Consider the following 27,676-nt stretch of genomic DNA (forward strand, 5'->3'; position numbering starts at 1 on the left):
AAAGATGTGTAGGTGGATTGGCCACGCTAAATTGCCCCTTAATTGGAAAAAAAATGAATTGGGTACTCTAAATTTAAAAAAGAAAGATCTTCACTGTCAATGGAAACTATGTTTATCGACTTGCTGACCAATCAAGTGCAGCATTTTGTACAATGATGGAGTTCAAGCACAAAGGTGTCAAGGTGTGCAGTCTCAGCCAGGCAGTCATATACTCAGAAGCATAATATTCCATTGCTTTTGTTAATGCTCTCTTACTATTTTTGCTTGTTGCTTCCAAATATATAACAGAAAACTCCCATTCAATGGATGATTTCTGCTGAACAAGTTATTCAAATTCAGATATATAAACAGGGAATGTTAGAAATTTAGTCGGTCAATTAGGATATACAAGAAGAAGATAGATTTGAATGTTAGATGCATTGCTTTATTACTGCAATTTATGCCTCACTGAATACAAGTTACTCAGCTGAGATTGTGACAATTACGTAAAAGTCCTGAAGCCTTTTGCAAAGTTGTAACAAACTCACTGTTTAAAGCTGTCAATTTTTCTGTTTATAGTTCTTTTTGCTGTCCTATTGCACCAATACTGCGATGATTATTTTACATGAAAATTGGAAGCAATTTTATATAAAGAAAAAAAGTGACGTTTTAGAACTTATTGCACATGGAACTAGAGGAGAATACCAAATGTCTGTACCCCAGCATTGCAAGAAACCAAAGCAGCCACAGAGAAGGTGGAACACCAGCAGCTTGGCTCATTTAAAGACAAAAACAAGGTTAAAGCCCAATGTCAAGTGGCTTCTCACTAATGACACAACGGGGCAGAGTGGACCATTAAACATCTGGTGTACATTACCTGGGCGGAGGGCTTCTCACTTTTCCCAATACAGCGTGGTTTATTAGCTCACAGAGCTGCTTGTGGGTAATGGCACAGTGGTTACTTTCCGCATTGACAGTGAAAACAGAAACATCCTAGAAAACAGACATTAAAGAAACAGATTATTGTTCTGGAACAGGATGACAGAACCTCTTTCAAAGGGGGACAATTTTTCAATTGAAGAACATACATGCTATTACATTTAAATTAAATAATTTACAATGAATAATTCTTAAAACAAAGTGAAACACTGTATCTCAGAATTCAAATTGGTGCCCATGTTTCCTAATCTTAAGTCTAATATCAGTTATCCAAGCAGGAGAGGTGTAAATGTGAGCTAAGATAGTACTATCAACAGGGCAGGTCAATCCGAGGTAGATCTGCATCTCCTAATGACCTGTTCAAAAACAGTATGATGCAAGTAGGCATAAGTAAGGGGACCAGGAGAAAATACAATGCCATAAAACAAAAACAAAAAACCTGTAAATTTAACAAAAATGATTCTATTCCTAATCATTACTCAAGACGTTACAGAAATGGCAGAGGTAAAAACATTTATTATTTTTAAGTAACTGATGGGAGTCTATGAGGAAACAAAATACTACTTTACTTATCTGACTGCTTTATTTATAAATAAATAAGATTGTGGGCACAGTGAATTTCAACCATGACATCCAGGGGCTGCTTATTTTAGAAATTACTATTGAATTTGAAATAAGATAATTTCACATTAGATAAATCTAGCTCTGTGGTCAGGCCTCATACCAACAATAACCTACATTTATATAACATCTAGAACACAGTGAAACAGCTAGAGGCAGTAGTGGGCAATCTAGACAAATATTTCATCACGAGTTATAGAAAATGCTTAATCATTTATATATTAATAGAACTATCAACTTCAAATGGGAAAAACAAAATAAATATTTACACTTTTGGATGCAGAGGGGGTGCATGGCTCTCACATCCAATGTAGTGGGCCCACCTCATTTCACTTGTCCTTGCTTTATGTGCGCATCACTTGTCATACCGGTAGGAAAAAAACTATGTGGATGGAAATCAGCAGAATGTGGTAACCCTGCCTGTGGGCAATGGTCGCCAAAATGTGTTGTGGGCTACACTCAGAACCCAGATGGGCCGCAGGTTGCCCATCACTGGCCTACAGTGCAATCATCAAACAACATGTGACACCAAGTCAAAGATTTAGGACAGTTGACCAACAACTTGGTTAGAGATGAGGTTGAAAGATGCTTCTTAAAACCCGAGGGGTACAAGGAGAGAATTCCAGAGCTTACATATGGGCAACTTAAAATGAACAGAGGAATGAGAAGGGATGGAAGGGCACCTGGATTTAAGAGAGGCTGGCATTTATCGAACACTTGTCACAACCAGCGAACGTTTCAAAGCACTTTACAGACAATTAAGTACTTTTTGAAGTGTCGTCAATCTTGTTAATTCGGAAGTGTGACAGCGAATTAATGCACAACAAACTGCATATCATAATCCATTCCCTGAAAAGGAGGATGGACAGCTGACCTAATTTGATACTTATAGCACAGCTCTGCAGCTAATCCCACAGAATCTGTGCCAGTATGGTCCAGCTTGTGCTTCCCTTCAGCAGCTTCCCTTTCCCAAATGTAAACCTCCTAAATTCTGCAATGGAAAGACAACTTGAATTGTCAATGGTCAGTTATCTGTTCCCAGGAAAATTAGCTCATTTATTGTTACAATCTCAAGGTGTAAATAACTGTCAAAAGTAAGAACCTTTGTTTTTTTGTGTCTTTACCTTCTGCTGCTCTTGACTGCTACACCGAATGTCACTTTCCACAATGCTCCCAATTTGGACCTTGGCTTTCTTTTTTGCTTCCTTTGCACGTTTCTGTCCCGGATTTTTGCGTTTACACAGTTTCTTCGCATTAGCCGCCATCTGATTAATCTTACAACAGTACTGCAAGCAGCTCAACTACAATAATACTGCAGCAGCTTAACCAGAACAATACTGCCAGCAGTTTAACTACAAACAATACTGCCAGCAGCTTAACGACAAAGGAAAATTCAAATCAATTTGTCTGGTTGGCAGAAATATGAATCCCATTTATGTTACTTGTTTTAAAACTTCCTTGCATCTGCAAAGACAAAACAAAGTTTATATGTTTGTGACTAATATTTAAACAGGAATTTATCAATTTCTGTACAATAAATATATAGAAGTAGAGCCAGTTGTATAAATCAAATGACTGGTAAGGTGATTCTCATCAGACTGACTAACTCATTATATTGCACTTTGCGACATTTTACTTTGCAATAGGTGCAAGTTATTGGTTTGTAACATGCTCTAAATATGATATTCATAACTTGCAATCCTGCTGAAACTTAAGGGATTGAAGTGCTCATACACCACAATTCACACTGAATCCAATGAGTATAGAGCAGCATTCCCATTCTAAATCGGGCACTTTCAGTTATTTCTCATCAACATACATTCACATTCCTTCATGCTCCCACTGTAACAACAGTAAATGATAATTATCAATGCCATTCAGTTATCCAAAATCAATATTTTAAAGAGACTCACATTTCCATTGCACTTTTCATGACCTCAGGACATCCTATAGCACTTTACAGCCAATTAAATGTTTTTGAAGTGTAGTCACTGTTGCTAGGTAGAGAATGTGGCAGCCAATTTGCACACCGCAAGATCCCACAAACAGCAATGTGACAATGAGCAGTTAATGTTTTATTTTAACTGAAGTTGGTTATTATTATTATTATTGAGGGATAAATATTGGTCAGGACAATGAGATGAACTCCCTGTTCTACTTTGAAATAGTGACATGGGATCTTTTACATACTAGCGAGAAGAGTGACAGGGCCTTGATTTAATGTCTTGTCTGAAAGATACATCTCCAACAGCACGGCATTCTGTCAATAATGTATCTCAGGATGGATTAGGCAACAAAAGGCTGATTTTTCCATAGAATCCCTACAGTGCAGGAGACAATTCAGGCCATTGAGTCTTCACCGACCCTCCGAAAGAGCACCCTCCAAAGGCCCATTCCCCCACCCTATCCCCGTAACCCTGCACATTGTTCATGGCCAGCCCACCTAACCTGCATATCTTTGGATCTTCAGAACAGTGACCACAACACCACACAACCCTGCCATGGCAATCTCTGCAAGACGTGCCAGATCATCGACATGGATACCACCATTACACGTGAGAACACCACCCACCAGGTACGCGGTACATACTCGTGCGACTCGGCCAACGTTGTCTACCTCATACGCTGCAGGAAAGGATGTCCCGAAGCGTGGTACAGTGGCGAGACCATGCAGACGCTGCGACAACGAATGAACGGACATTGCGTGACAATCACCAGGCAGGAATGTTCCCTTCCAGTCGGGGAACACTTCAGCATTCAGCCTCTGATCTCCGGGTAAGCGTTCTCCAAGGCGGCCTTCAGGACACGCAACAACGCAGAATCGCCGAGCAGAAGCTTATAGCCAAGTTCCGCACACGAGTGCGGCCTGAACCGGGACCTGGGATTCATGTTGCATTACATTCATCCCCCACCATCTGGCCTGCAAAATCCTACCAACTGTCCTGGCTTGACACAATTCACACCTCTTTAACCTGGGGTTACCCCATCTCTGGATCTGTAAAGATTTAATCACCTGCTAATGCTCGCATTCCAAGCATTGTCTGGCATCTTTGAATCTGTCTATATATATGTTTCTGGAACATACCTCTTCGTTCATCTGAGGAAGGAGCAGCGCTCCGAAAGCTAGTGACATCGAAACAAACCTGTTGGACTTTAACCTGGTGTTGCAAGACTTCTTACTATCTTTGGACTGTGGGAGGAAACAGGAGCAGCCGTGCAAATTCCACACAGGCAGTCACCCAAGTTCAGAATCGAATTTGGGTCACTGGTGCTGTGAGGCAACATTGCTAACCACTGTGCCGCTTTCATCGAGAGCAAAAAGGATTATCACATGTTGCGCCTAATCAATAGGGAAGAATATTCTGTAAATAAGTCTGGCAAATTCTGACAGGCATCATGTGTATTGTAATAGCAAAATAAACACACAAGTATTTAAAAGTTTTTTGCTGACTAAAAGAATCATTATGTTCAGTGTGAAGTCAACTGAATTAGGCAGGATACTGTGCTACAGGGTGCCAATCTCCAAACTTCAAATTACAAACATGTTTCGAACAATTGGGCACTCAGTATGAGAAACCGGACATTAGAAAAATATTACAACCACTTGAAATCCATTCATTGTGCCCCTCTATGCAACCCTGTTGGTTCGGAGGGCACACTGTAAGCCACATAGACTGTAAGGTCGAGAGATCAATGCCTGATCTGGATTGAATCGCGGAATCGTTACGGTGTAAGGAGGCCATTTGGCCCATCACGTCTGTACCCACTCTCTTGATAAGCATCATGACTTGGTGCCAGCTCCCTGCCTTTTCTCCGTACCGTTGCACATGGTCTTTATTCAGATAATCATCTAATGCCCTCCTGAATGCCTCGATGGAACCTGCCTCCAGCATACCGCACTGGTCTAGGTAATTTTAGTCGGGGTATTACCATTGGGCCCCGGTGTCCCAGAGCTACATTCCCACGGCTCCTGATCCCTCCCGCCCCGGGGAAACTGAGCACCCGCTCGGTTGCCAGGCTGTGATTCCAGGAGGCCCGGTGTCCCTCCGCCTGTGAGGCCGCAGGCGCGAGCATCCAGACGGCACCGACTGGCTGCGGAAAACCCAACTAGCAGTTCACGTATCGGGGGTCTGGTTTATTACCAGCTGAACCAAGACAGACGCCAAACATTGCCAGGCCAAGGGCCACTAATTCCAGCATAATGCAACGTGCTTCCCCACCCACCCAGTTAAAGCAAAACCCGGGACGACCGAGACCGCAAAAGTCCCAACCTGAGCAGGCGGCCATCACCAAGAGCAACGCAGGCCGGTCGCGTCGTAATCGTCGTCGACGCGCACTCCTGCGTCATTACGGCACCGCGCGCGCGCCCCAACGGCTCCCACACTTTGCCCCCACAACGCCTCAGAAGTCCCGCCTCATATGAAACCCCGCCCCTCGGAAACCGGCCCCGCCCCTCCCCAGGCCGCGCCCCCGCCGCTGAACTCTGCACCCCGAGCAAATCCCCGCCCCTTCTTGCCTCTCGGTCCCGTCCTGTCAGACGTGACTGGAGAAGCGCCGATAACGTCGATCAGTTGGGCGGTTGGGACGCCCGAGCGGTGGCGGCAGATTTGAATTCCATCTCCCGGCCGCCTCGACACGGTGTTTCACGGAGGTGTTTTGTTTTTGCCCCCTCACTGACAGTTTGTGATTACGTGCTCCCACAATAAGTTCTCAGCATTTTGTTCCTTTTATTTCCCCCACTCCGCTGGGTTGGCTGAATAATGACAACCAAACTACTGGCTAAGTAGGTATAAAAGACCCAGTGAGATGCTGGAAACACTCGTTGACAAAGACTCATCGGACTCGAAACGTTAGCTCTTTTCTCTCCTTACAGGTGCTGCCAGACTTGCTGAGATTTTCCAGCATTTTCTCTTTCGCTGGAAATACTCAGCAGGTCAGAGAGCAGCAAAGTTAACCTTTCATCAGAACTGACCACAGGGAGAAATGTGAGGGGCTCTGAGCAAGTGGGAGGAAGGGTGAGGAGAACAGAAGGGGAAGGTCTGCAATAGGTTGGAGATTAAATGACAGAAAGGTTCATGGTGCAAGGTCCAAAGGATAATGAGATATATCAGGTGGCACGGTGGTTAGCACTGCTCCCTCAGTGCTCTAGGGACCCAGGTTCAATTCTGGCTTTGGGTGACTGGAGTTTGCAGTTTCTCCCCCGTGTCTGTGGGTTTCCTCCGGTTTCCTCCCACAGCCCATAGATGTGCAGGTTAGGTGGGGTTACGGGGGTAGGGTGGTAGAGTGGGAGTAGGTAGGGTGCCCTTTCAGGGAGTTAGCGCACACCCGATGGGCCGAATGGCCACCTGCATCGTAAGGATTTTATGAGAGGGTGCCCGTAGAGGAGGTGTGAATGGCAGAATGATGGCTAATTGCTGCTTGAAAGAAAAAAAAAATGAGTAAGAGCAAATAAATAGTGAACTTAATGAGAGCGGACGTTATGGTCATTTGCGAGTCCGGCAGGCTGCAAAGTGTGTAGTTGAAAGGTGAGGGACCGTTCCTTGAGCTTTGTTGGAAGAGTGCAGCAGATCAAGGTCTGAGTGGGAACCTTGTGGAGAGTTTAAGTGATGGGTGACTGCAATCTTGGGATCAGGCTCGCAGACCCTCGCGGATGTTTTGGAGGAGGCGTTCTGCAAAGCAGTCACCCAATCTGTGTTTGGCCTCCCAGGTGTCAGCCCCAAATACAGATTACTAAATTGAAAGAAGTTCAAGTTTATCGTGGAAAGATGCCACGGCTATTCATTGCAGATATTTATTATGGATATTCACATATATGCAAGGCTAGTAGTGTAGGATGTTGGCATGATTTAGTAGAGGAATCTTCCTGCATATGGTATGATTTAGTAGAGGAATCTTCCTGCATATGGTAATGTCACAGAATCACAAAGTTTTGCAGTGCAGAGGGAGGCCATTCAGCCCATCATGACTGCACTGGCTCTCCAATGAGAAATTTACTCCGCGCCATTCTCCTCCCTTCTATCCATAAGCATGCACATTATCCCTTTTCAAATAACAGTCTAATTCCTGTTCGGATGACTCGATTGAATCTACTTCCAGCACACACTCAGGCAATGCATCCAGACCTTTTTTTCTCATATCTCTTGCTTCTTTAGCAAATTACCATAAATCTCTGTCCTCCTGTTCTTGATCCTTTCATGAGGGTGGACAGTTTCTCCCTATCTACTATTTCCAAACCCCTCATGCTTTGTAGGCCTCTATCAAATCTTCTCTCAGCCTTCTCTTGTCCAAGGAAAATAGTCCCAACTTCTCCAATCTATCTTCATAACTGAAGTTCCTCACCCCAGGAATCTTTCTCGTGAATCTTTTCTTCACTCTCTCTGATACTATCACACCTTTCCTAAGTGTATGCAAAAATAACTTAATTTATTTTTAATTTCTGCTTTATGCTGAATGATCTGAACTCAGACAATGGCTGTGGTACTTCAGCTTTTATATTTGAATTAAGCATTCCTATTTTTGAATAATATAGTGAAAAGATTGTGTGTTAGGTGAGGACTGACTGATTAATATTTATACTTTTGTAAATGCATTAGCCTGGAGGAAGATAAGCATTTGATATTTCCTGCTTTCTTGATTGGCAGGAATCCTACATAAGTTTCAGTGTCCCCCAAATGTTTGATATGTCCTGAGGACAGGGGTTGATGGTTTATTTTACAATCCCTCTGCACTTTTAAAATGGAAGCACAGTTTAAAAACATTATATTGTGCTCTTAATAAGATTGATGGCTGAAGTTAACCAGTGGTGCTGCTGTTTTTTCATAGTTGGTTTGTCCAAGTAACTTGTTCTGTAATTTTGTCCAGGCAACTTGGCTTATTAAGGAAATGCTCATTGCCATCTCTTGATGTCAACAAAAAACCTAAATCAAGTAAGTGCCACATGTTGTTTATTCTACATTTTGAGTCAAGATCAAGCAGTCTTCAGCTGTAGGTAGTTTAAAGTAATTCAGTTGCCAATTTTAAGTTCTGCACTTAGTATATTTTTATATTTTCATTTATAAATTCCAATCTCCACACTTATGGTGGAAGGTTCCTGCTTAAACTTGTCACTCTAACGATATCCACTTGCCATGGTGGTGCTTCAGCACCCAGACTGGTGATTAGCTGCTAGTGCAGTGCCTGCATGAGTGTTTCCCATTATAAATGGGACATGGGAATTTAAAATGGGACAAATTTACAGTAGGCCTGTTTTATTTTTTTTTAAATACAAGAATAAGGCACTACATTTCTTAGAGGCAAAGCAAGTATTTAAAAAACAATTATTGGAAGAAAGTATTTTCCTGCATGTTCTTTGGATTACTTAGCCTGCCCCATAAGGCAGGATCTGGAGATTTACATCAATTAGTTCATTACTAGAAAGTTTATTCAGCAGTTAGCATGTGAGGTTTGAAATATATATTTTTATTAACCGTTTCAGTTTATTAAGCAGAAAATTAGAAACAACAACTGTAAAAAAGAACAGCAAGCTAAATTACAACCCCCCCCCCCCCCCAAAGAAGAGAAAAGGACCCCCTCAACATTTAACACCGACCCCCTCCCACCTGGGAGGAAGATGACCCTCTCCCAGCATCTAACAGCGACCAATTATTTGAACTAGACGATAATGGTCGCCATCTCCAGCAGAACCCTTCAATTGACCCACTCAGTGTATTTGACCTTCTCCAGGTGTACAAACTCCAATAAGTCACCTAGCCAAGCTGAGGCACTGGGCGGAGTTGTCAACCTCAATCCCAGCAATTAGCAAGGCGAAGGCAAGAACATCTGCTCCTATCCGCAATTCCCGTCTGCAGCTCTGGCAAATCCGATACCCCGAATTTGAGCATCTGAGGTTTTTTTTAACGGTGTAATTATTTTGATTGCTTTGCCACTAGAAGTATCTGTGCAAGTGTTTAACGGAACTATGTAGGCTGAACACCATTCCACCTTTGAACCTAAGCATCAAAATATTCCGACAGACTCGAAATGATATATAGATTGGCCAGTGCTCTGTGAAAGCTAATGTGGAATCTGTACTCTTTGTACTTTGCAGATCAGTTTTTTTCATATTTAATTATTATTGATTTTGAATCCACCTGCTGGAAAGATGGGAAGTCTCATTATAGGCCAGAAATAAGTGAGTATAAATGGTTCTGAAATACCATTACTTCATTGTGTACATTAGAAGGGGCATTTTTAACTACCTTGTTTGTAACATTTACGTGAGTTATTATGTTTTGCAAAGTAGAAAGTTGCAACATATAAACAGAGTAAGACATTTGAACATTTTTCTGATTGAATGAAAGAGGAGCTGAACTTCCGGTTGCGGCAATGAAATGAAATGAAATGAAAATCGCTTATTGTCACAAGTAGGCTTCAAATGAAGTTACTGTGAAAATCCCCTGGTCGCCACATTCCGGCCCGGGCAGGCTGTTAAGGGAATCGAACCGTGCTGCTGGCCTGCCTTGGTCTGCTTTCAAAGCCAGTGATTTAGCCCTGTACGGAGCTAAGTCGCACATTCGGCAGCTCCCGCAAAAAACAGACTTTTGGGCTCCTTTCAGGGCCCCCAACGGAATTTTTTCGACGTTTCCCGGGGTGGGAAGGAGAGTACAATAGTTCCCCGACAGTATATGGCTTTTACCAGGAGCAGGGTGGACCCGAAGAAGGTGCGAGGGAAGAAGAACAAAATGGCGGCGGGCGGGGACAAAGCAGCGTAGATGCAGTGGGCTCAGGAGCAACAGGAGGTTATCCAGCGCTGCTTCAGGGAGATTAAAGCGGACCTGCTTGAGCCGATGAAGGCTTCTATCGATAAGCTGCTGGAGACACAGACGGCCCAGGGGGTAGCGATCCGCGAGGCCCGACAAAAGATCTCCGACAACGAGGACGAGATCTTAGGCCTGGCGGTAAATGGGGAGGTGCACGAGGCGCTCCACAAGAAATGGCAGGAGCGGTTCGAGGAGATGGAGAATCGATCGAGGTGGAAGAATTTGCGGATTCTGGGCCTCCTGGAGGGGCCAGACATGGGGGCCTATGTGGTCACCATGTTGAACTCGCTGATGGGAGCGGGGTACTTCCAGGGGCCCCTGGAGCTGGAAGGGGCCCATAGAGTGCTGGCGAGGAGGCCCAAGGCTAACGAGCCTCCACGGGCGGTGCTGGTGCGGTTTCATCGGTTCGCTGATCGGGAGTGTGTGCTCAGGTGGGCCAAGAAGGAGAGGAGCAGCAGGTGGGAGAACGCGGAGGTTTGAATATACCAGGACTGGAGTGCAGAGGTGGCGAAGAGGAGGGCCGGGTACAATCGAGCGAAGGCGGTGCTCCACAGGAAGGGGGTGAAGCTTGGCTTGTTGCAGCCGGCGCGACTGTGGGTCACCTACAAGGACCGGCATCATTATTTTGAGTCTCCGGAGGAGGCGTGGGCCTTTGTTCAGGCCGAGAAGTTGGACACAGATTGAGGGTCGTGATGGGCGTTTGGGGACTGCGGTTGATATGTTACTTTTTGAGGGGGGGTCCTTTGCTCTTGTTTTTTTTTCTCTTTCTGGTTCGGTGAGGGTGGTTAGGGCGGGTTGGGCACTGTTTTGGTTGGGTTGGTCGGGGGACTCTTGGAGGGGGGGGGGTAAGCAAATGGAACATTGGTGGATGGCCGGCAGTGAGATGGGGCCCCGCGGGGGAGGGGGAGGCCCGAGTTGGGGGTGAGGAGACTGGGCCTGTAAAAGGAGCTGCGTTAGAGGTGGCGGGGCCGGGTAGGTGGAAAGCGCGGGCTTTTTCCCGCGCTGAAGACTGGAGGGGGCGAGGCCGGGACGGGGCAGCGAGGGTTGTTTCCCGCGCTTGGGATGGAAGGGAGGGGGAGAGCCTGCGGATGGGGAATGGAAGAGGAGGGTGTGTCACACAATGGGAGGAGTCGAAGGAGAGGTGGGAGTGGCCGGGGTCAGCAGGAGTCAGCTGACTTGCGGAAGTGCAATGGGGGGGGTAAAGCAGCTAGGATGGGTCCTAGCCCGGTGGGGGGGGGGTTGAGACGGGGGTCAGCTGCCGTGGGGTGCGGACGCGTGGCTGGCCGAGGAGGGGTTATGGCTAGTCGGTGGGGGAGGGGGGCGGGTAGCCCCCTGATCCAGCTGATAACCTGGAATGTAAGGGGACTGAACGAACCGGTCAAGCGGGCCCGCCTGTTCGCGCACCTGAAGGGGCTGAAGGCGGATGTGGTTATGCTCCAGGAGACACACCTGAAGGTGGCAGACCAGGTAAGATTGAGGAAAGGGTGGGTAGGTCAGGTGTTTCATTCGGGGCTGGATGCCAAAAATCGAGGGGTGGCGATCTTGGTGGGAATGAAGGTGTCATTCGAGGCGTCGAGCATTGTGGCAGACAATGGCGGTAGGTACGTAATGGTAAGTGGTAAGCTGCAGGGAGAGAGGGTGGTACTGGTCAATGTGTATGCCCCAAACTGGGACGATGCGGGTTTTATGCGGCGCATGTTGGGTCGATCCCAGACTTGGAAGTGGGGGGACTGATAATGGGGGGAGACTTTAACACGGTGCTGGATCCGGCACTGGATTGCTCCAGGTCTAGGACGGGTAGGAAGCCGGCGACGGCTAAAGTGCTGAGGGGGTTGATGGACCAGATGGGAGGGGTGGACCCTTGGAGATTTGCAAGGTCGGGGGCCAGGGAATTTTCATTCTTCTCACATGTCCATAAGGCTTATTCCCGGATCGACTTTTTTATTTTGAGTAGGGCGCTGATAGCGAGAGTAGAGGATACCGAGTACTCGACGATAGCCATTTCGGATCACGCCCCGCATTGGGTGGACTTAGAGCTGGGGGAGGAGAGGGACCAGCGATCGCTGTGGCACTTGGAGGTGGGGCTGTTGGCAGACAAGGAAGTGAGTGAGCGGGTCAGAGGAAGCATAGAGAGGTACCTGGAGGCCAACGACAATGGGGAGGTCCGAGTGGGAATGGTATGGGAGGAGCTGAAGGCGATGGTTAGGGGAGAGCTGATCTCCATTAGGGCCCACAAGGAGAGGAGGGAGCAGAGGGAGAGGCTGGTGGGGGAGATGGTGAGGGTAGACAGGAGGTATGTGGTGGTGCCCAAGGAAGGACTGTTGAGGAAGAGGCGCAGCCTCCAGGCCGAATTCGACCTGGTGACCACCAGGAAGGCGGAGGTGCAGTAGAGGAAGGCCCAGGGGGCGATTTATGAGTATGGGGAAAAGGCAAGCCGGATGCTGACCATTAGCTTCGGAAGCGGGACGCAGCTAGGGAGATCGGGGGAGTTAAGGACAGGGGAGGGAGTGTGGTGCGGAGTGGGGTTGGCATCAATGCGGTCTTCAGGGACTTTTATGAGGAATTATATCGGTCCGAGCCCCCACTGGAGGAGGGAGGGATGGGCCACTTTCTGGACCAATTGAGGTTTCCGAAGGTGGAGGAGGGACTGGTGGCGGGATTGGGGGCCCCGATTGGGCTGGAGGAGCTGACCAAAGGGATAGGGAGCATGCAGGCGGGGAAGGCACCGGGGCCGGACGGTTTCCCGATCGAATTCTATAAAAAATATATGGACCTGTTGGGCCCGTTGTTAGTTAGGACCTTCAGTGAGGCAAGGGAGGAGGGGGGGGCGGGGCTTTGCCCCCGACGGTGTCCCGGGCACTGATCTCCCTGATCCTGAAGCGGGACAATTATCCCCTGCAATGTGGGTCGGACAGGCCAATTTCGTTGCTAAACGTAGATACCAAGGTGCTGGCGAAGGTCTTAGCCACGAGGATTGAGGATTGTGTGCCGCAGGTCATCCACGAAGACCAGACGGGGTTCGTGAAGGGGAGGCAGTTGAACGCGAATGTGCGGAGGCTTCTGAACGTTATCATGATGCCGGCGAGGGAAGTAGAGGCGGAGATAGTGGTGGCGATGGACGCTGAGAAAGCCTTCGATAGGGTAGAGTGGGGGTACCTGTGGGAGGTGCTGAAGAGGTTTGGGTTTGGGGAGGGGTTTGTTAGGTGGGTTAGGTGAGGTCCCGATGGCAAGTGTGGCAACAAACAGGAGGAGGTCTGAGTACTTTCGGTTGCACCGGGGGATGAGGCAGGGGTGTCCCCTGTCCCCCCCTGCTCTTCGCACTGGCGATTGAACCCCTGGCTATTGCACTGAGGGAGTCGAGGAACTGGAGGGGATTGGTGCGGGGTGGGGAGGAGCATAAGGTGTCGCTCTATGCGGACGACTTGCTGCTATATATGGCGGACCCGGTGGGGGGAATGACGGAGGTAATGAGGATCCTTAGGGAATTCGGGGATTTCTCGGGGTACAAGCTCAACATGGGGAAGAGCGAGCTGTTCGTGGTTCACCCAGGGGACCAGGAGAGGGGGATTGGCAAGCTTCCACTAAAAAGGGTGGAGAGGAGCTTCAGGTATTTGGGGGTCCAGGTGGCCACGAGCTGGGGGGGCCTTGCATAGGCTTAATTTCACAAGGCTGGTGGAGCAAATGGAGGAGGAGTTCAAGAGGTGGGACGCGTTGCCGCTGTCCTTGGCGGGTAGGGTGCAGTCAGTCAAAATGACGGTGCTCCCAAGGTTTTTGTTCCTGTTCAAGTGCCTCCCCGTGTTTATCCCGAAGGCCTTTTTTAGGCGGGTCAACAGGATTAAATTGGGGTTTGTGTGGGCACGAGGGACTCCGAGGGTGAGAACGGTGTTCCTGGAGCGGAGTAGAGATGGGGGGGGGGGGGGCTGGCGCTGCCCAAACTCTGTGGGTACTACTGGGCCGCCAATGCGACGATGGTACGCAAGTGGGTGATGGAGGGGGAGGGGGCTGCATGGAAGAGGCTGGAGACGGCGTCTTGTGTGGGTACGAGTCTGGGGGCGCTGGCAACGGCGCCGTTGCCCTTCCCTCCAAGGAGGTATACCACGAGACCAGTGGTGACGGCTGCCCTCAAAATCTGGGGGCAGTGGAGGCGGCACGGGGGAAGTTGTGGCCTCGGTGTGGACCCCAATACGGGGGAACCACAGGTTCGTCCCAGGGAGAACAGATGGAGGGTTTTCGGGGTGGCACAGGGCAGGGATACGAAGGTTGGGGGACCTGTTTGTGGACGTGAAAGGTAAGTGGGAGAGGAGATCGAGGAAGGGATGTGGGCAGATGCCCTAGGGAGGGTGAACTCTTCCTCACCGTGCGCGAGGCCCAGCCTCATACAGTTTAAGGTGCTGCACAGGGCACACATGACCGGGACAAGGATGAGCCAGTTCTTTGGGGGTGAGGTCAGGTGTGTTAGGTGCTCAGGGAGCCCAGCAAATCACTCCCATATGTTCTGGGCATGCCCAGCGCTGGAGGAATGTTGGAGGGGTGTAGCGAGGACGGTGTCGAGGGTGGTAGGTTCCAGGGTCAAGCCGGGCTGGGGGCTCGCAATATTTGGGGTGGCAGAGGAGCCGGGAGTGCAGGAGGCGAAAGAGGCCGGTATTCTGGCCTTTGCGTCCCTGGTAGCCCGGCGGAGGATTCTTCTTCAGTGGAAAGGCCCCCAAGCGTGGAATCCTGGATCAACGATATGGCGGGGTTTATTAAATTGGAGAGGGTGAAATTTGCCTTGAGAGGGTCGGTACAAAGGTTCTTTAGGCGGTGGCAAACGTTCTTAGACTTCCTGGCAGAACGGTAGACATTGGTCAATGGCAGCAGCAACTCTGGGGGCGGGGGGCGGTGTTTACTTTATTTTTGTTTTTGTTATTTACACTGGGGGGGTCTGAGGGGGTGTATATATTTGTTGTGTTAAGTCGGGGTGTTAATGTTAATTTATTATTTATGTACAGGGGAGGGGGATATGGAGGGTTGCTTTTTTGGACTGTGTTTTGTACTTAAAAGAAGTGGGTTCCTTTTTCATTTTGTTGTTGATATTTTATGAAAACCTTAATTAATAAAAATTATTTATTAAAAAAAAAAGAAAGGAGCTGAGTGACACTGAGTCACGTGCTCGCCTCCATGTTGTTGACCCCTGTGCTTCGCCGATTCTGGGGCGTCATTCTCCGACCCCCCGCCGGGTCGGAGAATGGCCGTTGGCCGCCGTGAATCCCGCCCCCGCCCCCGCCGAAGTCTCTGGTACCGGAGATTGGGCGGGAATCGGGCCGCGCCGGTTGGCGGGACCCCACCCCCCCCCCCCCCCCGTTCAATTCTCCGGCCCGGATGGGCCGAAGCCCCGCCCAGAAATTGCCTGTCCCGCCGGCGTAAATCAAACCTGGTATTTACCGGCGGGACCAGGCGGTGTGGGCGGGCTCCGGGGTCCTGGGGGGGGGGGGGCGCGGGGCGATCTGACCCCGGGGGGTGCCCCCACGGTGGCCTGGCCCGCGATCGGGGCCCACCGATCCGCGGGCGGGCCTGTGCCGTGGGGGCACTCTTTCCCTTCCGCCTCCGCCACGGCCTCCACCATGGCGGAGGCGGAAGAGACTCTCCCCACTGCGCATGCGCCGGGAAACTGTCAGCGGCCGCTGACGCTCCCGCGCATGCACCGCATTTCCGCGCCAGCTGGCGGGGCAACAAACGCCATTTCCGCCAGCTGGCGGGGCGGAAATCCCTCCGGCGTCGGCCTAGCCCCTCAATGTTGGGGCTAGGCCGCCAAAGATGCGGAGCATTCCGCACCTTTGGGCCGGGCGATGCCCGTCTGATTGGCGCCGTTTTTGGCGCCAGTCAGCAGACATCGCGCCGTTGGGGGAGAATTTTGCCCCTGATCTGTTGCACGACCCTGATTTTAGTCAGCCCACCATTGGCGATCGTGCTTTCAGCTTCCTGGGCCCTGAGCTCTGGAATTCCCCCTCAAAACCTCTCCAACTTTCTAGCTCTTACTTCTCCCTATTAAGCTAATTCCTGATCAAGCTTTTGATCATCCATCCTGATGTCTCCTTTGCCCTGGTGTCATGTTTTGATTCATAAAGCTCTTCTTTGTGAAGTGCTTTGGGACACTTTGCTACTTTAAAAAAATAAAATTTAGAGTATCCAATTATATTTTTCCAATGAAGGGGCAATTTAGCGTGGCCAATCCACCTACCCTGCACATCTTTGTGTTGTGGGGCCGAGACCCTCGCAAACACGGGGAATATGCAAACTCCACACGGGACTGTGACCCAGAGCCGGGATCAAACCCGGGTCCTCGGTGCCCTGAGGCAGCAGAGCTGCCCCGACACTTTGCTGCTTTAAAGGCATTGTGCAAGTGAAAGTTATTATAATATCTGAATTGGATCAAGCCTGCTGGAAAATATGGAGGAAAGCCTTTTGCTTTAAAATATTTCTTCTGTTCAGTGCAATGTGTTAAAGAGGTTAATGTCTATTTATTGATTATTCACAACTGTTTTATTGTGATACAATAGTTCAGTATAAAGCACTACTTTCCACTCTACCCTTTGGGACTTGCTCCCTGTCTAGAAGCCTCCCTTCTTTGGGAAAAACCCAGCTCTTAAATACAAGCTCCAGTGAACACCACCTGCTCTCAATTCACTGTGAAGCTGGTTCCTGGTTTAGTCTTAAAGGAACCTGCATTTCTAACATTGACACCGTTTTGAAGTGTTTTTGTTCTTTATTTTCTAGTTGAATTCCCAGCAGTGCTGCTCAACACTTCCAACGGAGAGATTGAGGTTGAATTCCACGCATATGTTCAGCCTCAGGAACACCCAATCCTGTCTGGGTTTTGCACAGAACTCACTGGAATTAAGCAAGTATGCAGTGCAACACGGTGCTAAATTATCTATGAGGAAGAGAACACCTCACTTGCTGAAATATTGGAGTGCACGCTGGGGCCCACATGCTCCTTTTCGATTTTTCTTTTAAATTGTGGCGTGCCCCAGTAAAGCTGGCCACTTTGAAAGAAAGGGCCATGAACCTTGGTGCCCAGCAAAGAGCTGTGTTTGAAGAATGCTTTTCTTAAAATTTGCAAAATCAGGCCAGTACATCATTGCTGTGGGTCAAGTTGTTTCTATAGACCACTCAGATCAATCGATTCTGACACTATAATTGCAAGGACCAATCAGAGATTTTTGTTTAAGTATGGGATATTAAGAGATATGGAGCTCAGCTTGGTAAATGCAGTTAAAGTACTGATGGACTTTGATCTAATTTGATGGCAGAGCAGGCTTCAGGGCTGAATGGCCTCCTCCTGTTCCTATGTCCCGAGGCGGCTATATAAGGGTTAAAATTCCCCATTTTTTAAAGCATTTGGATAACCATTTTTTTTTCTTTTTATAAATTTAGAGTACCAAATTCATTTTTCTAATTAAGGGGCAATTTAGCCTGGCCAATACACCTACCCTGCACATCTTTTGGGTTGTGGGGGTGAAACCCATGCAAACACGGAGAGAATGTGCAAACTCCACACGGACAGTGTCCCAGAGCCGGGATCGAACCTGGGACCTCGGCGGCGTGAGGCTGCAGTGCTACCCACTGCACCACCGTGCTGCCCTGGATAACCATTTTTCAGTGTAGTTTGCAAGATCCCTAGATTTATCTCTGGTGTGCTGTTGTAAAATTTGGTATGTGTAACTATTGAAAGTCTTGGAAATTGGCAGATTCACTGTCTTCTTTAACATTTCCAGTGGCAAGTTGAAGCTGGAATTCCTCTTGCAATATGCTTGTCGCAATTTTCCCGCTGGATTCAAAAGCTGCAACAAGAGAAGAGTATTGTTTTCATTAAGGGCATGTCTCGGATGTGTGGCCTTGACTCAAGACCCTGCGCTTTTGTAACGTGGTCAGGTATGGTCAACAATTGCTGATAAATTCAAGCTGTTTATCTCATTTGAACATTGAAGTGCTGCACTAGAACCATAGGCCATTGAATTATAAAAAGCAAAAAATACTTTAGTTGCCATTCATTTTGTTTTAAAAGCAATAATGCTTTCTCTTCCATTGACTCGATTTTTCTGAATGTTCAACTTTAAAAAGTGCATATCGCTTTAATAGATTTTTCATTGCATGTAATCTTGACCCGAATACTATTTCTGTGGTAGTTTAATTTGTGACCTTTTAAATCATAATTTCTTGCCGTAACACTCTGGTAAATGTATCTTACCATATAAAATCTGTCACTTTAATGTTCCACTTTAGGATTTATGTATGAATTCCACTGTGTGTGCGTATGTGAGCCAGAATGGTACAAAGCTATATTGAATTACATACCCTTTGATTTTAATAGACTGGGATCTGGGAGTGTGCTTGCACTATGAATGTAAAAGGAAAGATCTCAGAAAACCAGCTGTTCTGAACAGCTGGATTGACCTCCGAGCAACCTACAAGGTACGCACACAAGGGGCTGGAGGTGGCCCAACTCGCTGTTGATGGCCGCCAACAAGAAATGCTGAAAAAACATAGGTCAGTCAGCATCTATAGAAGAGGAAAGTCAGGCAATTGTTAATTCAGCTAAGCACCCTTTCATCAGGGCTGAAGGATAATCTGGTCCTTTTTTTGGAAGGAAGAATTGAGAGAAAATTTAGAGCGATTCAACAGATGGTAAAATCACCAAGAGGATGTAAGTGGGTTGAATAATCGGCAAATTGAGGTACAAGAAGGTGGAGGGAGCGTCGGTCTGGACCACGATATGCAACAACCACAGGTTTGTCCCGGGTAGGATGAATGGTGGGTTCCAGAGCTGGCAGAGGGCAGGCATCAGAAGGATGGGCGATCTGTTCATAGACGGAAGCTTTCCCAGTTTGAAGGTGCTAGAGGACAAATTTAATCTGCCACCAGGAAACCCTTTAAATATCTGCAAGTATGAGCCTTCCTGAAAAAAACAGGTAGCGGCCTTTCCGACGCTGCTGCCACTGAGGATACAGGACAGGGTGGTCTCCGGAACATGAGTGGGAGAGGGGAAGGTGTCGGATATCTACCAGGAACTACAGGAGGCAGAGGAAACCCCAGTGGAGAAGCTCAAGGGCAAGTGGGAGGTGGAGCTAGGTGAGGAGTTGGAAGCACGTCTGTGGGCAGAGGTCCTGGGCAAGGTTAATTCCTCCTCATCATGTGCCAGGCTCAGTCTAATTCAATTTAAGGTGGTCCACCGGGCACACATGACGGCGGCGAGAATGAGCAAGTTTTTTGGGGTAGAAGACAGTTGTATGAGGTGCAAGGGCAGCCCTGCAAACCATGTCCACATGTTTTGGGCATGCCCGGAGCTTAGAGAGTTCTGGCAAGGGTTCGCGAGGGCAATGTCCATGGTGCTTAACACACAGGTGGTGCCGAGTCCAGAGATAGTGATCTTTGGAGTGTCAGAAGACCCGGGAGTTCAGGGGGCGAAAGAAGCCGACGTCTTGCCCTATGCCTCCCTAGTAGCCCAGAGACGGATTTTAGTAATGTGGAGGGACTCGAAGCCCCCAGTGTACAGACTTGGGTTAATGACATGGCTGGGTTTCTCAGCCTCGAGAAAATAAAGTTTGCCTTAAGAGGGTCTACGCTAGGGTTCTCTCGGAGGTGGCAGCCGTTCGTCGACTTTCTCGGGGAAAATTAAAATGTCAGCAGCAGCAATCCGTTGGGGGGGGGGGGGTGGTGAGTGCTTCATTGGGATGGTGTGGGAAGACTGGGTCACGTGGGGTAATGTCTATTTAATTGTTGTTGTATATTCTCTTTTTACACTGTGTTAATATTCACTCTAGTTTGTTTTGTTATTATTGTTACTATTGTTTTATCATGAAACATTCTGCAAAACCTTAATAAAAATACTTTTTAAAAAAAAAAAAGAAGAAGAATCGGCAAATTGCATCATCGAAAACTGTTAGACAAACTGATATAAAAAATTATTGGTAGAACAATTGGAGGAGCATTAGAGAGACATAAGAACATTCACATAGTGCAAAAGACGCAGGAGAGGGCAACAAAACAAACTGAAAGAATGTAGAATAAACAAAGGGGAAAGCAAGCTGCTCGTGTCTCTGATCTGAAATGGAATGGAAAATACTAGAGTAACACATCGGTCCAGCAGTATGGAGAAGGCAAAGAAAATAGGCCGATGCCAGCCTCATTGCTCAGTCAGACAATAGGCTTGAGCAATGGTTTCTGCTCCAAGCATCAACGCACCTTGGTTTTCTACTTGTCTCTTCCAACAATACCAGCAAATAAAATGAAGAAAGTTGCTATGTCCTGAGCTTACTCAGGGCAGTGTTCTAACCAGTGTAAAATTAAAATACTGATCTTGAAGCTTGTGTAGAAATTCATTGAACTCCTGTTCAGAGATTAAGAGCTGAGTTGGGACAGGGAAACCGGTTCAAGTGACACAACCGCAATTTTTAAAAGATTCACTCTCAGGATGTGGGCATCACTGGCTAGGCCAGCATTTATTGCCCTTGAGAAGGTGGCGGTGAGCAGCCTTCTTAAACTGCTGCAGTACATGTGACGTAGCAGTGCTGTTAAGGAGTTCCAGGATTTTGACCCAGTGACAGTGAAGGAACAGCAATATAGTTCTAAGTCACAATGGTGTGTGGCATGGACGGGAATTTTGGTGTTCTTTGTTGCCCTTGTCCTTCTAGGTGGTAGAGGTCACGGGTTAGAAGCTGCTGTCAAAGGAGCCTTGGTGAGTTGCTGCAGTGCATCTTGTAGATGGTACACACTGCTGCCACTGTGTTGCTGGTGGAGGGAGTGAATGTTTAAGCCACAATGGGCTAGGTTGCCCTTTAGCTGTGTATAAAATTCAATGATTTCTCCCACGGCATTGTCCAGAACCCCAAACACCCCTTCCATTTGAGACAACAATTCTTACGCACTTTCTTTAACCCAGAATGCTGCAATTGCAACTAATGTAGACATACAGTACACTGGGAGACGAAGCAGTATTTAATGGCTACTTTGCTATCATCTCCACCCTATGCACAAATATGACCCTAACCCTCCGCTCAAATTCCCACTTTGAAAATGACACGGAAAATGAAATTGATATGGGGTTAAACTAAATGGGATAAAATTGGCTGTCGTAAAATAAAAATTTAAATCACTGTATGGAGTTTGACTTCAAGAGTAGGTGCTGACGAAAGAGCAATTTATGTCTATTCCTATTACTTTGGGCGTTTTTATTGAAAATACAACATGCTTGGTAAACTATACATTTATCTAGTTCCATAACCATTGGCTATAGCTCAAATGAACGTATTTGTTATTTTTCTGTGGTAAATGATCTGAGCTGACTTGTGTTTGTATGGCAGCTGTTCTATAATCGAAAGCCAAAAGGTCTGAATGGGGCTCTGCAAGATCTGGGCATAATGTTTTCAGGCCGTGAACATTCTGGTACGAAGTGCATGTTGCGTTGTTACATGTCTCGGTAATTGTGTTTGACCTCATAGACATCAAACAGGATTAGGCTATTCAGCATCTTGGGCCTGCTCCGCCATTTAATTATATCATAGTTAATCTGTATCTAATGTGGTTATATTAATTCTTAATACCTTTCCCTAACAAAAATCTATTAATCTCCGTTTTGACATTTTTTATTTACCTTTAGCCTCAGCTCTTTGAGGGAGAGGGTCCAGATTCCCACTATCCTTTCTTAAACATTTAACTGCCAATTGACGGAGAAGATCAGAAGTCACGGTAGCACAGTGGTTAGCATTGCCTCACAGTTCCAGGGACCTGGGTTCGATTCCCGTCTTGGGTCACTGTCTGTGTGGAGTCAGCACGTTCTCCCCGTGTCTGCGTGGGTTTCCTCCGGTTTCTTCCCACAAGTTCCGAAAGACGTGCTTGTCAGGTGAATTGGACATTCCGAATTCTCCCTCAGTGTACCCGAACAGGCGCCAGAGTGTGGTGACTAGGGGTGTTTCACAGTAACTTGATTGCTGTGTTAATGTAAGCCTACTTGTGACACTAAAGATTATTATTAAGTCAATCTTTACTCAATTTAGATTTAGTCACAAGTGAATCCTTACAGATGTATAGTTCCTCACCCTATTCACCACTCCAGTATCAAGAATTCTCTCCATATATGTGCTCAAATAATGAATGCCTTCCTCCTGATTATCCTTGCCCTTAATTTATGCAAGGTTCTCTTTTCTTTCTCCTTTCTTTAAATGAAACTTAACTAATGCTCTCAATAGTATTTGAAAACAAATCAAAGAAATAAATTATTTTCCATGTTATAAAGTTACATACAACAGACCCCTCTTCTAGGACATCCAATAACTTGGTACAAACACTCTTTTGGGTGCAAGCATTCTGATAATTGATGAATTGAGACAATCAGTTTGATCTTGGAGAGTTCCTTTTTGTCTACCGTTTATTTCATGCTGGGAAGGTCTATGAATCTTTTTTTAAATTTGCACTTTTTGTCGCATGAAGGTTATTCCATAAGGCACAATTAGCCATGTCACATTCAATGGGAAAACTATTTTGAATGCACCCCTTGTATAGAATTTCCCCTATAATATTTGATGTATCGAATCCCATAACAACTACTTCCACAATAGCTGGTGTTTCTGCAGCTAAAATACTTTTAACAACCCTTTTTTTAATTTCTTGGCTTCCCAGTCTAACGGGCAGCATTTCCCATTTTCACACAGCAAAATTATTGAACCTCCTGCACTTGAATAGCCATCAGGAAGATTGACATGAGAGGCATCAATAAAAAGAATTTAATTCATATTCTTTGGGTCAACCAAGGATGGAAACGTAAGTAAGCATTTCTCCATATTTATTTTCTTAAATGTTTTATTTGCCCTTAAAACATTCTTTACTTTGACCAAGCACAGGATAGGAGTAACATTCTCTAATTAAGATCGCTGACTTAAAGTCACTCCAAACTTATTCTGTTTAAGGGCTAAATCAGATTAATTTAAAAGCCTTTGAAGCTCGACTTCCAATCTTGAATTCCACTTTAACGTATTAATAACACGTTCCTCAACTTCCACAGTACGATCCCATAATAAATCATCAACATGCATTATGAAGGTGTCTGAAAGTTTCCCTTTTGACACCAATAAAACATTGCAGATCTGCTTTTAGTTGAAGCTAGCCTACTTCCGGATCTTGAGGTATCATTCAGGCCATAAACTCATTTGTTTAGTTTCCATACTTTTCCTTCTGCATTGCTTGTTCTTTCGCTGGTTGCAGAATCACTTATCTCTGAAATTTTCCACTCTTCGGAAACTTGGCTTTTATGTTGATTGACCAACACTCGCATGAATATTTGGCCAAAGTAACTAAAAAGACTCAGGGTAACCTTTTCCACTGTGGGAGAGTCAATTCTAACATCTGTATTGCCCAGTCGCTCTTCAAAACCCCAAGTAACTAGCCTTAGTCCCATCTGCAAGGACCTTTCCTGTTCAAATCCATCGATGCAGCAAGGCTAACTGTTCCCTATCTGGCACTTCAGAATAAACTCCAGATTTCTTCCAACTGTCTAATTCCTTTTGTTTTGCATCTCTTGTCAGTTTACCCTCTAGATTAATGGCAGTAACCAAAAGCTTCACGGTCATGAGGATGTCTGGTCCTATCTGGAGCCTGTTCTTTAGCCCTCCTTCCATTGTGTAATCTATTCCTGACACTTGGAATCCAGCAACTTGTGATGCTTTAATCTACTTTTTAAAAATAAATTTAGAGTACCCAATTATTTTTTTTTCCAATTAAGGGGCAATTTAACGTGGCCAATCCACCTATCCTGCACATCTTTTTTGGGTTGTGGGGGAGAAACCCACGCAGACACGGGGAGAATGTGCAAACTCCGCACGGACAGTGACCCAGGGCCAGGATACGAACCTGGGTCCTCAGCGCCGTAGGCAGCAATGCTAACGACTGTGCCACCGTGCTGCCCTTAATGCTTTAATCTACTTTGTATATCCAAAATCTTTCATCCAAATTTGTGGTGAAGCAGCACTTGACACAAAGCAGTGAAATTTGTCCATGTAAATGAAAATCATTTGTTTCTTAAAATACTACAGCGCTTACTGGAGATTTATCCAAGATTTATTTGCATAAAATGAAGTTTAGCTTCTGAAATTCATTAATAAATAAGAGCAAGATGTGTAAATTTCCGTTAAACCCCTGTTTTTAAAAAAACTTACTGTTTTAGCTTTACAACAAGCTTAGTCTAATTTTGTAACAGTGAGCAGAACAGTGTTCTGATTATTTGCTACACTCTTGAGTTTCATGCCTCTTCTTGTTGAAAATAGGCCTGGATGATGCCCGCAACACCGCTCACCTCGCCTGGCAGATGATCTGTGATGGCTGTACCATGAAAATCACTAAATCGTTGGATAGGGTGAGTGGCCATTGGTGAGTTCTACACCTTCATCGCTTTTGGACCGGTTCCTCAGGATAAGCATTTGACACTTATCAGATACTTTAAATGTTAAGAATCAAACGGTGAATCTTGTGGCATTTTCAATAGGTTGCACCCACAAGGAATCCAATTGTGAGACTACCGACTGCCAACTCACTTGAAGACGGGAAAACAACTCCAGCAAGTCACGAGGTTCTGAGCAATGGCAGCAAAACCTTTTTGTTCTCTGCCAAAGCTTCTGGCAGCGTACAAAATGCTGAAAATAGACAGATGAGCACAAACTGTGAACATAATTGCACAGTGAAGGAAACCAATTTGGCTTTGGCATCTTGTTCCACATCTGCCAACCAGCTTTCAGCAACTGTACACACCAGAAAGTGCAGTGATGTAAATGTTCACTCTGAGTGTTTAATATCCCCGAGGACTCTGATCAATGGACTTTCTACTTCCACTGATCCCTGTAAAACGCAGAAACCTAGACTACATCTGATCAACAATGTTAAAAATCAAATTACAGTGGTAGGTGTGGAAACTAAACCCCACAATAGTCCAAACAACCATTTGCTTGTGTCAACCACTGTTGAGTCTGTTACCAGTATCTCTGATCTAGATGTTAGCTGCTCAGAATCGGAGGTTCCCTGGGAAGATTGGGAAGATGTTGCCATACTACCTCTGTCAGGTAATATGCAGCCCATAGACTATGAGGGACAAGAGAAAATCTGTAGAGTGTCAAGTGTACTGGAAGAGGACAGCACAGAAGACTCTCCCACTCCAGAAGCACTACAAAAGAATAGAAAAGATGACAAAATGATTGGTCAGTTAGAAACTAGGAAGCATCAGAAAGTCATATATAGGAGCCCCCAAACAACGATCTATGATGTAGCTGAAGTTATGAAGCAAGCTGAGGGTCATTCCATCTTCAAAGTACCTACCATGAAAGTTCCTATTGTGCGGTCCAACTCTTTCAGTGAAAGCACTAAATCTTCACGTTCTGTTCGGTTCTCTCGATCAAATAGCTCTTTATGCATTGGCGTTAAGAGAAAAGATACACATTCGAGTCCCTTCAAACCTCATGTTTCTAAAAAACAATCATTTACTATTTATTCAGACAATGAATTGTCCACCAACTGCCCTCCGCCTTCAATGAGTAAATCAGTTTCAACAGTTATTCCTCCAATGGCCCATTCCCGCCAGGCACTTCGGAAATTGAATGGTGAAAAGATCACCCCTCCGCTATGTGGCTGTGGTCGTAGAGCTAAGAGGCTTACTGTGTCTAAAGTGGGCCCAAACCAAGGGAAAGCCTTCTATTCCTGTGCAGTGGGGAAAAGGAATGCAGAGAACAGCAAGGGTTGTGGTTACTTCAAGTGGGAGTGGACGCTGAAGAAGGAAAAAAGCTCTCCAGTCTCTTCTATTAATATTTCTGGTACAGGTTCATCTAGAATCTTTCCTTCTTCCCAACGTAAACACCTGGGCCTCCGATTTTCCTTTTGATATAAACAATATAGTTGTCATGCCTGGACTGTTTTATAGCTGTGCGATTTATAAAGCAGTGATATCAGTCTGGCCTCTAGGAAGGTTGAGGGTCAAGTAGTAGTTACTGTAATTTGGTTTTGAAGTGCACTCAAATCAACTGGCCTTTTTTCATGTGCACTTGCATTGAGTGTATAGTTTTATCTTTGTGCACTGAGTGGTGTGTAAATCTTTCATCCAGCTTCTTTTGTATTTCTTGGAACTTGTGCTATGATCTATACCATGGATAATCATTGTACATCTACAAGTCTAAAACACAAAGGACTAGCTGATTGAGGGATGTGAGGAAGGCATTCTAATTGAACCCATCATTATCTTGCTTGACAACATCCGGCATTGCTGTTTTTGTGCCCCTCTCTCACACATTTCCTCTGTGTTCTCACTCCCACTCCTTATTCATTTGCAACATCCCAATGCCTTGGTTAATTACGGTCATGTGATATTCTGTTGAATATTATGGATAGTGCATTTATTTTAAATTAAGAAATAATAACAAACATTTGAATTTTTTTTATTGAAGTGGATGTTTTCTTTACGTAATGAGTGATGTTCCCATGGGAATTTTGGTTATTTAAAAAGTCCGCACAAGCCCAACTGTTAGAGACTAAAGGACGAGATTTTAACTCGCGCAAACCCTTCCTGTTCATCTACCCAGAGTTAAAATCAGGATTGAAATTTCGATTGTGCTGTCAGTTTCAACTGAATTTTTAACACCTTCATTACCGGATAAGTAATTCCCACCTAGTAACTGAGTCATTGTTTGCTGTTTAAACTAAATACTAGATTATTTGCGAGGAAAGGGAAAAGTCATTCAACAAAATGAAAATGATTGCTCCACATTTACTCTGATTTTTAATGTTCTAACACTTAATTGTATTTTTATATTTTTATGTACTTTTATAAAGTAACTGCAATGCAAAAGTAATTATGTGAAGTCCTTTGAGATGTTCAGAGGCATAGGTGCTATTATAAATGCAAGTTTTCCTTTCATAATAAAATACTATTTTGTCTAATACACGAGTACCTTTTGTGTGTACAGATGGGTTTTGCAAACGAAGCAGCATTTGGGGCTCTGATCATCCGTAGAAACACCCGTCTTGCCAGCTGGAAGTCCAGTTCCCCCCTTAATTTAAAAGGACTCCCAAAGCATAGAAGACATGTGGAGGAATTCTGGCCAGAATGTCATAAAATCAAGCCAGGTCATGCTTTAAGTAACTGCTGTAAGTTGCTTATAAAAAAAGACAATTTTTATATATAAGCAAGAAAATTATCTCCTCATATAAAAGACCAAAAGTAGAGATGTCGGCAGAAGTTGGTCATGAGCCAGTAAAGTTTTTTTGGGTGGAGGGTGGGGAACTGTTGTAGCAAATGAGATGAGTTGCTTTGTAGCACAGAGCCTTCTCAT

The 27,676-nt window shown here is 45.9% G+C and overlaps 4 protein-coding genes across 4 annotated transcripts in view; 2 read left to right on the forward strand and 2 right to left on the reverse strand.

Annotated features, from left to right (window-relative positions):
• The window catches only part of LOC140394403 (RNA exonuclease 5-like), a 77,971-nt gene extending 72,040 nt beyond the window's left edge, over positions 1–5,931 (reverse strand). The window contains exons 1-3 of the mRNA XM_072481645.1: positions 5,811–5,931; positions 2,664–3,003; positions 857–972 (exon numbers count right to left, since the gene is read on the reverse strand). Coding sequence (XP_072337746.1) covers positions 857–972; positions 2,664–2,804 — 257 coding nt within the window. The 5' untranslated portion in view covers positions 2,805–3,003; positions 5,811–5,931. The remainder of the gene's footprint in view (positions 1–856; positions 973–2,663; positions 3,004–5,810) is intronic.
• A 165-nt stretch (positions 5,932–6,096) lies between these two features.
• Positions 6,097–17,604, forward strand: LOC140394406 (ERI1 exoribonuclease 2-like). Its single transcript, XM_072481649.1, has 4 exons — positions 6,097–6,322; positions 8,401–8,465; positions 9,626–9,709; positions 17,091–17,604. The coding sequence occupies exons 1-4, from the start codon at positions 6,300–6,302 to the stop codon at positions 17,240–17,242; spliced, it is 324 nt and encodes a 107-aa protein (XP_072337750.1). The 5' UTR covers positions 6,097–6,299; the 3' UTR covers positions 17,243–17,604.
• The window catches only part of LOC140394404 (acyl-coenzyme A synthetase ACSM3, mitochondrial-like), a 79,124-nt gene continuing 68,262 nt past the window's right edge, over positions 16,815–27,676 (reverse strand). The window contains exon 15 of the mRNA XM_072481646.1: positions 16,815–18,157. Within this exon, the coding sequence (XP_072337747.1) occupies positions 18,039–18,157 (119 nt within the window). The 3' untranslated portion in view covers positions 16,815–18,038. The remainder of the gene's footprint in view (positions 18,158–27,676) is intronic.
• Positions 17,097–27,284, forward strand: LOC140394405 (ERI1 exoribonuclease 2-like). The gene is made up of 6 exons (XM_072481648.1): positions 17,097–17,218; positions 18,092–18,248; positions 18,688–18,788; positions 21,677–21,758; positions 24,632–24,720; positions 24,850–27,284. Exons 2-6 carry the CDS (start codon positions 18,194–18,196, stop codon positions 26,230–26,232), a joined length of 1,710 nt encoding a protein of 569 aa, XP_072337749.1. The 5' UTR covers positions 17,097–17,218; positions 18,092–18,193; the 3' UTR covers positions 26,233–27,284.

Source organism: Scyliorhinus torazame, chromosome 17, assembly GCF_047496885.1.
Source record: "Scyliorhinus torazame isolate Kashiwa2021f chromosome 17, sScyTor2.1, whole genome shotgun sequence".
Taxonomy (NCBI): domain Eukaryota; kingdom Metazoa; phylum Chordata; class Chondrichthyes; order Carcharhiniformes; family Scyliorhinidae; genus Scyliorhinus; species Scyliorhinus torazame.